At 51.2% G+C, this 13,379-nt stretch overlaps 1 protein-coding gene across 1 annotated transcript in view; it reads right to left on the bottom strand.

Annotated features, from left to right (window-relative positions):
• The window catches only part of LOC135246029 (protein piccolo-like), a 118,953-nt gene that overhangs the window by 42,543 nt on the left and 63,031 nt on the right, over positions 1–13,379 (bottom strand). Inside the window, exons 13-15 of the mRNA XM_064319521.1 lie at positions 13,152–13,277; positions 4,403–4,511; positions 1,386–1,453 (exon numbers count right to left, since the gene is read on the bottom strand). Coding sequence (XP_064175591.1) covers positions 1,386–1,453; positions 4,403–4,511; positions 13,152–13,277 — 303 coding nt within the window. The remainder of the gene's footprint in view (positions 1–1,385; positions 1,454–4,402; positions 4,512–13,151; positions 13,278–13,379) is intronic.

Raw genomic sequence — 13,379 nt, 5'->3', positions numbered from 1 at the left:
CGCAGATCGTACCACAAACTGCACTACAGACTGGAGCACAGGGCAGCAGTGCAGTATAACGGGTAAACAAACTGGGCATGTAACCGAAAGGTCGCAGGTTCAATTCCCAGGTAAGACACTGCTGTTGTACCCTTGAGCAAGGTACTTAACCTGCATTGCTCCAGTATATATCCAGCTGTGCAAATGGATGCAATCTAAATGCTATGCAAAAAAAAAAGAAAGTTGTGTAAGTCGCTCTGGATAAGAGCATCTACTAAATGCCTGTTATATGTAATATTTACATTGCTTTAGTATATAGTATTGCTTTAGTATATAAAGCAATGGATGGATCCATAGTCTATATGTAATTAGTATATATATTTATTTTTTTATTTTTTATTTTTTTTAATAGATGCATTTTAATGCTATGTAAAAAGTAAAGTGTAAGTCAGTCTGGATAAGTGCGTCTGCTGAATGCCTGTAAAGTACTCTGTATTTGTAATATGGAAGGCTCTGGCTGTTCTATAGAAGCCAAAACATTCTAATTTGATGCACCTTATGAAAATTCACTGTAATACTGTAATATGCAATAGGAAACTTCTGTTCCCAACAGCAGTGTGGAGCAGCAGTTAGAAAACCAGGTGGTTGTAGGTTTGAATCCTCTGCAGGGTGTCAGTTTTCTCAGAGCACATCTTTTCTAAATGTCAAATTGTTCAAGTGGATACTGTGCACAAGAATATCAGCAGCTAATAATGCAAGAGGAATGCTGCAATGCGATATCTGCAGGTTTGGATCACCATTTTGATTGCAGCAAATGTTTGTTTTCAGTCTCTATCAGGTTGTCAAAGACACAAAGGCTTCCAAAACCTATTAACCGTTCGAAGAGCAGGTTTTTTTGGATTTTTTTTTCCTCAAAAACCTATATCAGTGTTCTAGAACTCCGTTGCTTTCACTTACCAGTAGCGATTGTGACATCAGCATTAGAATGCTGAGTTAAGAACATTCTAATAATCTGACCTTTTAAGGTGTAATGATCTTAAGGTTAAATAGGTCAACTTTCACTTGGAGTTAGATGCCGATTAACTTAAAACACCAGGCTGTTAACCCTCCTGTTATGTTGCGGGTCAAATTGACCCTTTTTAAAGTTTGAAAATCTAGGAAAAATACTTAAAATTATTTTTTCAGTATGAAACTTCTTCTACTGGCCTTAATTAGTGTAATCAACATTTTAAATGAAAATGGTTCATTTCATGTATTTGCAAACCCCCCCTGTATGGGGATTGACCCGGGAACATTTTTGCTGTACCTAAAAAATGAACAGAACAGGAGGGTTAATTGACATCATGCTAAGTGGGAGGAGGAGAGGGCCGTTTACGAGGGGAGCAAGGCATGATGGGAGAACCTACCAGCCTTCGCCTGGCTGTGGAGCTCCAGGTGCTGGGGGTGGTCTGAATCCGACACCATGTTCAGGTCCCTTTATAAAGCAGACAGGAACAGTGAGCCTGAACACCTGGCTTGGGGGGAATAAATGTGCAGCTCAAATTCCAGTTAGTCTCTGCTGAGCAAACAATAAGCTCTCTTTAAAACAATTGCATTTTGTGGGCTTTTTTGCGATAAGCAGCCCCTCTCTTCGAATGCAAACAAAACCCAAAAAACAAAAACACAGAGCGCAAACACCTCGCGCGAAGAAATTCCTGATTTACGACTTCTTCGCAACACCGAAAAAAAAACCAGTCGCGCCGATTCAGTGAAAGGCGACGCGCATCGCCTTGGTAACGTCGCGGTATTAAATGGGTACAAAGGAGTCGCTCGGACGTGGCGGGATTTCGAAGGGGGGGGGGGGGGGTGGCGTTCATTAAGTGCTTTCTGTCTTTAATTTCACGCTCCGTCCGCCAGGTGAGACCGAAGGGTGGAAGAGAGGGGAGCGGGTGGAAGAGGGGGAGCTGGTGGAAGAGGGGGAGCTGGTGGAAAAGGGGGAGCAGGTGGAAGAGGGGAGCGAGTGGAAGAGAGGGAGCGGGTGGAAGAGGGGGAGCGGGTGGAAGAGGGGAGCGGGTGGAAGAGGGGGAGCGGGTGGAAGAGGGGGAGCAGGTGGAAAAGGGGGAGCGGGTGGGAAGAGAGGAGCGGGTGGAAGAGGGGGAGCAAGTGGAAGAGGGGGAGCAGGTGGAAGAGGGGAGCTGGTGGAAGAGGGGGAGCTGGTGGAAGAGGGGGAGCTGGTGGAAGAGGGGGAGCAGGTGGAAGAGGGGAGCGAGTAGAAGAGGGGGAGCGGGTGGAAGAGGGGGGGCTGGTGGAAGAGGGGAGCTGGTGGAAGAGGGGGAGCAGGTGGAAGAGGGGGGCAGGTGGAAGAGGGGGAGCGGGTGGAAGATGGGGAGCAGGTGGAAGAGGGGAGCTGGTGGAAGAGGGGGGAGCGGGTGGAAGAGGGGAGCGAGTGGAAGGGGGGGAGCAGGTGGAAGAGGGGGAGCGGGTGGAAGAGAGGAGCGAGTGGAAGGGGGGGAGCAGGTGGAAGAGGGGAGCGAGTAGAAGAGGGGGAGCTGGTGGAAGAGGGGAGCAGGTGGAAGAGGGGAGCGAGTAGAAGAGGGGGAGCGGGTGGAAGAGGGGAGCTGGTGAAGAGGGGGAGCGGGTGGAAGAGGGGGAGCGGGTGGAAGAGGGGGAGCGGGTGGAAGAGGGGGAGCGAGTGGAAGAGGGGGAGCAGGTGGAAGAGGGGAACTGGTGGAAGAGGGGGAGCAGGTGGAAAAGGGGGAGCAGGTGGAAGAGGGGGAGCAGGTGGAAGAGGGGGAGCAGGTGGACGAGGGAGCTGGTGGAAGAGAGGGAGCGAGTGGAAGATGGGGAGCAGGTGGAAGAGGGGGAGCAGGTGGAAGAGGGGGAGCTGGTGGAAGAGGGGAGCTGGTGGAAGAAGGGGAGCGGGTGGACGAGGGGGAGCAAGTGGAAGAGGGGAGCGGGCAGAAGAGGGGAGCAGGTGGAAGAGGGGAGTGGGTGGAAGAGGGGGAGCAGGTGGAAGAGGGGATCGAGTAGAAGAGGGGGAGCAGGTGGAAGAGGGGAGCTGGTGGAAGAGGGGGAGCATGTGGAAGAGGGGGAGCAGGTGGAAGAGGGGGAGCAGGTGGAAGAGGGGAGCGGGTGGAAGAGAGGGAGCGGGTGGAAGATGGGGAGCAGGTGGAAGAGGGAGGCGAGTGGAAGAGAGGGAGCGGGTGGAAGAGGGGGAGCGGGGTGGAAGAGGGGGAGCGGGTGGAAGAGGGGAGCTGGTGGAAGAGGGGGAACTGGTGGAAGAGGGGGAGCAGGTGGAAGAGGGGGAGCAGGTGGAAAGGGGGAGCAGGTGGAAGAGAGGAGCTGGTGGAAGAGGGGGAACTGGTGGAAGAGGGGAGCTGGTGGAAGAGGGGGAGCAGGTGGAAGAGGGGAGCGAGTAGAAGAGGGGGAGCAGGTGGAAGAGAGGAGCTGGTGGAAGAGGGGGAGAACTGGTGGAAGAGGGGGAGCAGGTGGAAGAGGGGGAGCAAGTGGAAGAGGGGAGCTGGTGGAAGAGGGGGAGCAGGTGGAAGAGGGGGAGCAAGTGGAAGAGGAGAGCAGGTGGAAGAGGGGGAGCTGGTGGAAGAGGGGGAGCAGGTGGAGAGGGGGAGCAGGTGGACGAGGGGGACCAAGTGGAGTGCAGATGGGGGGGAGGGGGACGGGGGTAAGGGGGGGCAGGTGGTAGAGGGGGAGCGAGTGGAGGGCAGATGGGGGGAGGGGGGAGCGGGGTAAGGGGGGGGCAGGTGGAAGAGGGGGAGCGAGTGGAGGGCAGATGGGGGGAGGGGGGACGGGGGTAAGGGGGGGGGAGCAGGTGGAAGAGGGGGTAGCGGGTGTAAGAGGGGAGGGGAGGGGGGGGGGGGGGTGGAAGGGGGGGGTGGGTGGAAGAGGGGGAGCAGGTGGAAGAGGGGAGCTGGTGGAAAAGGGGGAGCAGTTGGAAGAGGGGAGCTGGTGGAAGGGGGGAGCGGGTGGAAGAGGGGAGCTGGTGGAAGAGGGGGAGCGGGTGGAAGAGGGGAGCTGGTGGAAGAGGGGGGACGGGTGGACGAGGGGGAGCAAGTGGAAGAGGGGAGCTGGTGGAAGAGGGGGAGCAGGTGGAAGAGGGGAGCTGGTGGAAGAGGGGGAGCGGGTGGAAGAGGGGAAGCAAGTGGAGGTCAGATGGGGGGAGGGGGGACGGGGGTAAGGGGGAGCTGGTGGAAAAGGGGGAGCAGTTGGAAGAGGGGAGCTGGTGGAAAAGGGGGAGCAGTTGGAAGAGGGGAGCTGGTGGAAGAGGGGGAGCAAGTGGAGGGCAGATGGGGGGAGGGGGGACGGGGGTAAGGGAGGGGCAGGTGGTAGAGAGGGAGCGAGTGGAGGGCAGATGGGGAGGATGGGGGGGCAGGTGGAAGAGGGGGGCCCGGGGGGGTGGGGGTGGGGGTGGGGGAGGGGGGAGACTCACAGCCTGACGCACAGCTCCGCCCCGCTGCACTGCTGGCCCACCAGGCTCTGCACGTCCTCGTAGGTCTTCCCCGTCAGAGGAACCCCGTTCCACTCCAGCACCTGCATTCCTGTCGGAGGACAGAGGGGGGGCGCTCACTTCCTGCCTCACTTACCCACCCCCCCCACCCCCCCTCCCCCACCGCCCCCCCGCCCCCCACCGCCATGCCCAAACAGGAAAGGGGAAGAGGACAGCGGCCATCTTGGGCCCCGGGGCGAATTGGCCCCCAGGGCGCTCAGCGTTTTTAAGGCCCTATCGATCTCTCTCACGCTCCATTTACCTGCTGCCAGCTCTCCGTCGCCCCCCCCCTGTGCGGACTGGAGCCTGCGCTGTTCGGCTCTAGAATTAAATAAACTTGCCGAGTGAAAGAAAAAAGTGGTTTAAGCATCCACACCCACCTCTTCCCGCTAAAAATAACAGCGCGTGACTCAACGCTGAGATCGATAGCAAACGCGAACGCTGTATCTCGTCCGAACCCCAAAAAAGGGCGAATCTTCATCCGTAGCTGCCGCGGGGCAAGGCGCCAGTCTCTCTCTCTCTCTCTATGCCCAGCTTAAAGCGTATCCGCACGACCCGCGGCTACCGCGGGCGGACCCCCGGACCCTTCGCTAGCCGTTTTTGAAATTCGCCTCCGGGGTCTCAAGCCGCGCACGGCCGTCAAAACCCAGAACCGGCCTTCCCCCTGAATCAGTCGCTTAGCTACGGGCACGGTGATTACACGCGCGCCTCTGTGCGCCGGAAACGAAACGCCCACGCGTGCATCATTCGTGACTACGTTCGTCCCGATTCATTGATAGAAAATTTTTTCCCTCTCCCTCGCAAAAAAGCCCGCCCGCCCCCCCCCCACCCCACCCCACCCCACCCCACCAGCTTCTGAAAAGGAGCACACAGCTTGATAAAAAGGGAAAAGGGCCCTCCAGGGCGGCACGCCAGAGGAAGAGGCAGAAGACACTCCAAACCCACACGCTTTTTTTTTTTTTTTTTTTTACTCAAAAAAAAATAAAAAAAAAAAAAAAAGAAGAAACCGTCACACAGCAAACAGAGGCGCCCCTCAGGGGGGGGTGGGCACCGTCACACAGCAAACAGAGGCGCCCCCGGGGGGGGGGGGGGGGGGGGGGGGGGGGCTACCGTCGCACTTACACAAGTGAAAGCGCGTCTTCAGGTACCTCAGATAGGCCTTGTGCTCGCGCCGCGCCTCCTCAGCTGCGGGACAGTTGGGACAGATCGAGACGTCATCGCGGGTCACGCCTCGTGTGACGCCTCGTGTGACGCCGCGCGCGCGCCCCCGATTAGCGGGGCCGGCCCTCCGCGGCGACGCGACGCTAATTTCCCCGCATTGCGCAGAACAGACAGTCAGTTACCTGCCGTGCCTCGCGCACAGGGTACGGCGTTAAGCGCGTTATGCGGTGTTCCAGTAGCAATAGCCAGTAACTGCGGCAACAGTAGGCAAATACAGAGACGGACAGACGGATGTATAGATGGATATATAGACAGACAAATAGACAGATAGACAGACAGACAGATAGATAAATAGCTAGACAGACAGATAGAGAGATAGACAGACAGACAGATGTATAGATGGATATATTGACAGACAGACAAATAGACAGATAGACAGACAGATAGATAAATAGCTAGACAGACAGATAGAGAGATAGACAGACAGACAGATAAATAGCTAGACAGACAGACAGACAGATAGACAGATAGACAGACAGACAGACACAGATAGATAGACTGACAGACAGACAGACACAAATTAATAGATAGGTAGATAGGTAGATAGACAGTCAGTTTGATAGACAGACAGATTGATAGATAGATAGATAGATAGATGGGTACAGATGGATGATAGATAGATGGATAGATGGACAGATGGATAGATAGATAGATAGATAGATAGATAGATAGATGGGTAGACAGATAGATGACAGATAGATAGATGGATAGATAGATAGATAGATATATGGGTACAGATGGATGATAGATAGATAGATGGATAGATGGATGATAGATAGATAGATGGATAGATAAATAGATAGATAGATAGATAGAGCAGGTATGAGCGTATGTCAGTCCTGTGAAGGTACAGCTGCCACACCGCCCCAGTAGCAGGTAATGCAGGAGGAGCCCACACCGCTGCTGCTGTTCGGCCACGTTACACACACCTTCCGCTCAATCAGAAACGGCAACCTGCAGCTCCCCAGCCTTTCACCTCCAGCTGCCGCTGTCAGGGGGGGATCTTTCAGACGGACACGACGTACCACGTTCAGGAAGGAGGTCAAACGTGGCCGTACGCACAGGGCCCTGGCCCCACGGAGCAGGACAAGCCGGCCACCGACAGGCCCGGGAAGGACCGAGGCAGAGGGAGCTCACGGAAAATGGCCGTGAGCCAAAAGACAAGGCCGGACGGCCCGATGTTCTCAAAGCTAGGGATTTTTAACCGGCAGAGCGAAGCCGGGGCTTCCACGGTGTAGCGTTAGCGCGGCGCGGCTCGGCGCTGCTGTAAACGTGCTGCGGAATGAGCGCGGCCAAGCGGTGCCTGGAAAGGGACACGGCGCTGTTTGTTTGTGTGGTATTGATCCGTGGCGGATGCACAAACCTTCTACGCCCCCCCCCCCCCCCCCCGTGCCCCCCCGTCGCTGGCCGTTCGCACTTCTTCTCCGTTGCTGACCTCGTTACCAAGACGGACGTGATCGGGCCTGGCCGCCAGTACCGCCCGGCCGATCCCCGCCCACACAGGATCGGATCCTAAAGAGCCCGAAGCCTCCGCCTTTATGCCAGCTCTTACACAGGGTCGGATCCTAATATTCTTATTAATCCAATAACCGATTTTCCTTTAATCGCTAATGGATCAACTTTTGACCTCAGATTCAGCGGGCCTAGATACTCACAAGACTCTCGTCCAGACCTGGGTCAAATGCGTATTTGTTTAGGATTCAAATACTTTTCTGTGCTCTATTGATCTTGCCTGGTGTAACTGAGCCTGTCAATGTGACCAGAAGGCGGGGTTTGCACTTTTTGAGAGTATTTCATTGGTTCCAATGCACCAGACAAGATACGTTTTTGACCCAGGTCTGCTCTTAACATAAGTTCCATCATATTTGAATAAAGCTTTCAAAATCTCATGGAAAAGTCACTGGTACTTTCTGACAACCCTCTAGAGAAGTCTTAGCGGGGCAAGAGGTTTCCCTACCTTCCCATGTGTTACTCTTACCTAGCCAGGCAGGATACTCGCTACTCACTAAACGGTACTATAAAGACTATACTATAGAAACTACTATAAAGACTATACTATAGAAACTGTACCATAAAGACTATACTATAAATACTATACAATAAATACTATACTATACTACAGAAACTGTACTACAAAAGAACAGATTCTCAAATGACATTTGTAACAAATCTCATATTCCCATGGTTTCAAGGAAAGGACTAATATTAAGTTTGACCGACATTTCTTTCTGTTTTGGACTGTGGTCACTTTTAACATAAAACATTGGGTGCTATGCCACTGCTGTCTGGACTACAGCCGCTTAAGTAAAAGCAAGGGTTCTGGATGCAGAAGTTTTCTGATACTGAACCGTGGGAAAGGCCATTTTAATTCCCCTCTGGTCACCGACAGTGTGCTGTCTGAGGCCTCCTCCGGTACAAAGCACCGAAGACACTTTCCGACTCCAATCTAAAATGTCGATCGAGGGCCATTTTGCAGCACTGGTAAAAATAAGGCCCTGGCCTGCTTTTTACCTCTTCTGCCCTCCTCTAATTTCAGCGCGCTTCTAACCAACGTCCAGGCTGACATTTCAAATGGGCTTCGCTGCCCAGATTTCACACTGGCTGCACTGTGAGAAAACATCACCCCTGATGCTTTGTTTTACAGAAAAACATCACCCCTGATGCTTTGTTTTACAGAAAAACATCACCCCTGATGCTTTGTTTTACAGACAAACATCACCCCTGATGCTTTGTTTTACAGAAAAACATCACCCCTGATGCTTTGTTTTACAGAAAAACATCACCCCTGATGCTTTGTTTTACAGAAAAACATCACCCCTGATGCTTTGTTTTACAGAAAAACATCACCCCTGATGCTTTGTTTTACAGACAAACATCACCCCTGATGCTTTGTTTTACAGACAAACATCACCCCTGATGCTTTGTTTTACAGACAAACATCACCCCTGATGCTTTGTTTTACAGACAAACATCACCCCTGATGCTTTGTTTTACAGAAAAATATCACCCTGATGCTTTGTTTACAGACAAACATCACCCCTGATGCTTTGTTTACAGACAAACATCACCCCTGATGCTTTGTTTTACAGACAAACATCACCCCTGATGCTTTGTTTTACAGACAAACATCACCCCTGATGCTTTGTTTTACAGACAAACATAACCCCTGATTCTTTGTTTTACAGAAAAACATCACCCCTGATGCTTTGTTTACAGACAAACATCACCCCTGATGCTTTGTTTTACAGACAAACATCACCCCTGATGCTTTATTTTACAGACAAACATCACCCCTGATGCTTTGTTTTACAGAAAAACATCACCCCTGATGCTTTGTTTTACAGACAAACATCACCCCTGATGCTTTGTTTTACAAACATCACCCCTGATGCTTTGTTTTACAGACAAACATCACCCCTGATGCTTTGTTTTACAGACAAACATCACCCCTGATGCTTTGTTTTACAGAAAAACATCACCCCTGATGCTTTGTTTTACAGACAAACATCACTCCTGATGCTTTGTTTTACAGACAAACATCACCCCTGATGCTTTGTTTACAGACAAACATCACCCCTGATGCTTTGTTTTACAGACAAACATCACCCCTGATTCTTTATTTACAGACAAACATCACCCTGATGCTTGTTTTACAGACAAACATCACCCCTGATGCTTTGTTTTACAGACAAAACATCACCCCTGATTCTTTATTTACAGACAAACATCACCCCTGATGCTTTGTTTTACAGACAAACATCACCCCTGATGCTTCATTTTACAGACAAACATCACCCCTGATGCTTTGTTTACAGACAAACATCACCCCTGATGCTTTGTTTTACAGACAAACATCACCCCTGATTCTTTATTTACAGACAAACATCACCCCTGATGCTTTGTTTTACAGACAAACATCACCCCTGATGCTTTGTTTTACAGACAAACATCACCCCTGATTCTTTATTTACAGACAAACATCACCCCTGAGGCTTTGTTTACAGACAAACATAACCCCTGATTCTTTGTTTTACAGAAAAACATCACCCCTGATGCTTTGTTTTACAGACAAACATCACCCGTGTTTTACAGATAAAAATCATACTTATTTTACAGACAACAGCGGCTTCGTTTTACTCCTCCTCCTCCTCCTCCTCCTCACCTGCAGGTACGCGCAGGTGACCGGGTTAATCGTGCTCCATATTGATACACCTGCTCTCTCTCTCTCTCCCTCTCCTCTCTCTCTCTCTCTCTCTCTCTCTCTCTCTCTCCCCCCCCCTCCCTCTCTCTCCTCTCACTCTCTCCCCCTCTCTCTCCCCCTCTCCCTCTCTCTCTCTCCTCTCTCTCTCTGTCTCGCTCTCTCTCTCCCCTCTCTCCCCCCTCTCTCTCTCCCTCTCTCTCTCTCTCTCTCTCCCTCCCTCCCCCCCCTCTCTCTCTCTCTCTCTCTCTCTCTCTCCTTCTCTCTCTCAGTCTGAGGCGTCCGCAGCTCGGGCCTCTGCTTCAGGCTCTGACTGAGCGCCTGCACCATTAGACTCGGGGAGCGCGGGCAGCTCTAAAACGCACATTAAACATTTATCTCATCTGGCCTCCAGGACACCATCTTAACTACTCCCCCTTCGTTTCGCATTTTTATCCCTCCCTTTTACCGTTCTTTCGTTAGCACTGTATCCCTTCTCGTTGCCTGTATGCTTTATATTTGTGCTCTGCAGCCTTTCGGTGTGAAGTAGCTGGTGATTTACCTGCACATGCAAACGCCTTGTAAAAATAAATGATTACTTTTTTCCTTTTAAGTTCTTGGCAGATTTGCACTCACAAACATGTCTTAATTAACCATAATCTTACTAATGAATTTCCTTGATTATTATTTTTCCAACCAGATCTAAAGGCACTAGTAAATCTCCTGTGTTCTGTACAGCACCTTGAGAGTGACAAAAGCACTCCATAAATACAAATGTATTAGCATTACGATACTAGTGTTATGTTTTAATATTGAAAAGCAAGCCTTGGTTCCCATCTACAGGCAAGTAGGTGTTCACTCTCACCCTAACAGAGGAAAAGAGCGCACTGCACAGGTGTATGGCCTTTACAGACCCGTAGGGCAGCAGTGTAGTATAATGGGTAAGGAGCTGTGTCTTGTAACCTAAAGGTCACAGGTTCGATTCCCAGACAGGACACCGCCACTGTATCCTTGAGCGAGGCACTTAACCTGCACTGCTTCAGTGTATACCCAGCTGTATAAATGGATGCGATGTAAATGCTGTGTGAAAGCTGTTGTAAGTCGCTCTGGATAAGAGCGTCTGCTAAAGGCCTGTGATGTAACGTAACGTAAGACTGGGATTCGTGCTCGCGAGGGTGCAGCATCCGGAGGCACGCGCTCCCTGTCACAGCCCATTTTTGGCTGAGGAGCGGGGGAGAAATCGTGAGAAGGCCCAGCTCTTGTAGGAGGACTCCTTAAATGGAAGCAGGGGGGCGGATGGGTGGATGGTGGGTGGTGGTGGAGGGGGGTGTCTAAAATCGTGCCGGCAGCACGCCCCCCCCCCCCCCCCCCGCCAGCTTCCATGACGTCCGTCAGGGCTGCCGTAATTCACAGGCGGAGTGAAAAAAAAAATGAAGAAGGGCGAAGAGAAAACGAGTAATAAATTGAAGTTCTCCTAGCGCAGTGTTATAAGCTGCGTAGGGTTTCAGACTGCGGGCCGGCGTTAGTGCACTAAAGCGCCCATTGATCACGAGAGGAAAAAAAATCAATAAAGCTTCCTTTAATTTCATTTTGAGCAACAGGACCCCCCAAAAAAAATGATGTCATGAATATATAACAGCCTCAGGCAGACATTTAGGCACGGGGCAGATAAATGTACTTGCTCTGTACAAAGAAAGTTGAAATAACTCCAGCTTATTTTACAAAACTATATTGAAACTGTACTATAAAGACTATACTATAGAAACCGTACTATAAAGACTATACTATAATATAGAAACGGTACTATAAAGACAATATTATACTATAGAAACTGTACTATAAAGACTATACTATAGTTAATATACTATACTATAGAAACTACTATAAAGACTATACTATACCCTCTGCTCAATACAACTTTAATTATGTGCATGTTAGATGTCTAGATGTACTAGTAAAAATGAAAATCTTTAAAAGTGAAACTTCTTTTTATGAGACTTATTTATGCCGGTAAAACAGGGAATTTGTATCCTTCCTGCTGCAAATGAATTTTTTGCTCCTACATCAGTTCAGGTCTCTTGAGTCTGAGTATATTGCAAAACTACGAGTTCATTATAACCACGTGTGGCCGCAAAGACAACAAAACAAATGATTTAATCAATTGCGCCACCTCTTGCAAACACAAGAAATCAGTCACGCTCGTTCCGAAAGTTCAACAAAAAGCTCAGAGACCTTTGTTATTTTTTCCCTCTCTCTCCGAATGGCCTCATTTTTGAAGTCGCTGTGAGTCACACGCCCCGGGCTTGGGGGGGGGGGGGCAGACAGCGTGCGGAACAGGCCGCAGCACGACGCCACGCTCTTTCCAGAACAACGCGGCTCTTAATCATTTCCGTCAAAAAGCAAAAAAAACACGCATTTTCGAAAACTGTTTCAACTTTCACTCGCTGGCGGGTCGGACTGTCGCCGGGTTTAGATTTCGGCGCTGCGGAGCGTGATGTCACATGGGTGACCTCAGTGGAAGTGAATAACCGCGCCCTCCCCCTCCGACTGACCAGCGTTCGGCGCCCTGCGTTTCTGAATGCTAAAACCCCCCCCGGCGGGGTTCTGACGTCCTTCGCCCGAGTCGCGCTTTGCTAACCAGGGACCTCGACTTCGGACGCTCGTAGCGACGGACGCGTCGTCCTGTGACCCGCCGGTCGGGCAGCGCGGCGGCGAGGAACGCCCCTTCCCTCCCCCGCCCCCCCAAACCGAACCGGCGTTGCGGGGCGGGTACGGCGGGCCGAGGCGGTGTCGCTGGGGGAGGGGGCGGGCGCGCCCCGGCTGCCCAGCCGAACGCCGGGACCTTCCCCAGCCCACGCTTCAGCCCGTGCTAACCAAGCCAGGAAATGCTACATTAATGTGACAGGACAGCACTGCCCCTTTTACGCTAATCTCTTTGGATGTATGTAGAAGCCAGTCTGAAATTCATACAGCACATACATATAGCATATACACACATATACATATATATATATTTATATATATTTATACACACATAGAGAGGGAGGGAGAGTGAGAGGGAGCGAGAGAGAGAAACAGGGAGGGAGAGGGAGAGAGAGAGAGAGAAGGAGATGGAGAGAGTGATGGAGAGAAAGAGAGCGAGATGGAGGGAGAGAGAGAGAGGGGGGAGAGAAACAGGGAAGGAGAGGGAGGGAGAGAGAGAGAAAGAGATGGAGAGAGAGAGAGAGAGATGGAGAGATGACCTGTCCCAAAGCAACACTGGCAAGACGTTACTAAATGTTCTTCGCACCCTACCTTCCACAATCTGCCCCATCTGCTCAGCGGCGCCCCCTGGCATCACTTTGGCTATGTACGCTCCGATGTCCCCGCTGCTCCCGGGGATCTCCTTCCCCCCCACGACCCTTATACCCAACCCGTTCCCTGCAAATTACAGACCAGCACATGGATCAGGATACGCACAGCGTAGCTCCAATGTTTTCAAATAACATGCAATACTCTGAACACACACCTTATTCAACGGTG

The sequence above is a fragment of the Anguilla rostrata genome, chromosome 19 (genome assembly GCF_018555375.3).
Source record: "Anguilla rostrata isolate EN2019 chromosome 19, ASM1855537v3, whole genome shotgun sequence".
In the NCBI taxonomy this organism is placed as follows: Eukaryota; Metazoa; Chordata; class Actinopteri; order Anguilliformes; family Anguillidae; genus Anguilla; species Anguilla rostrata.
This window is presented reverse-complemented; position numbering and strand designations above follow the sequence as displayed.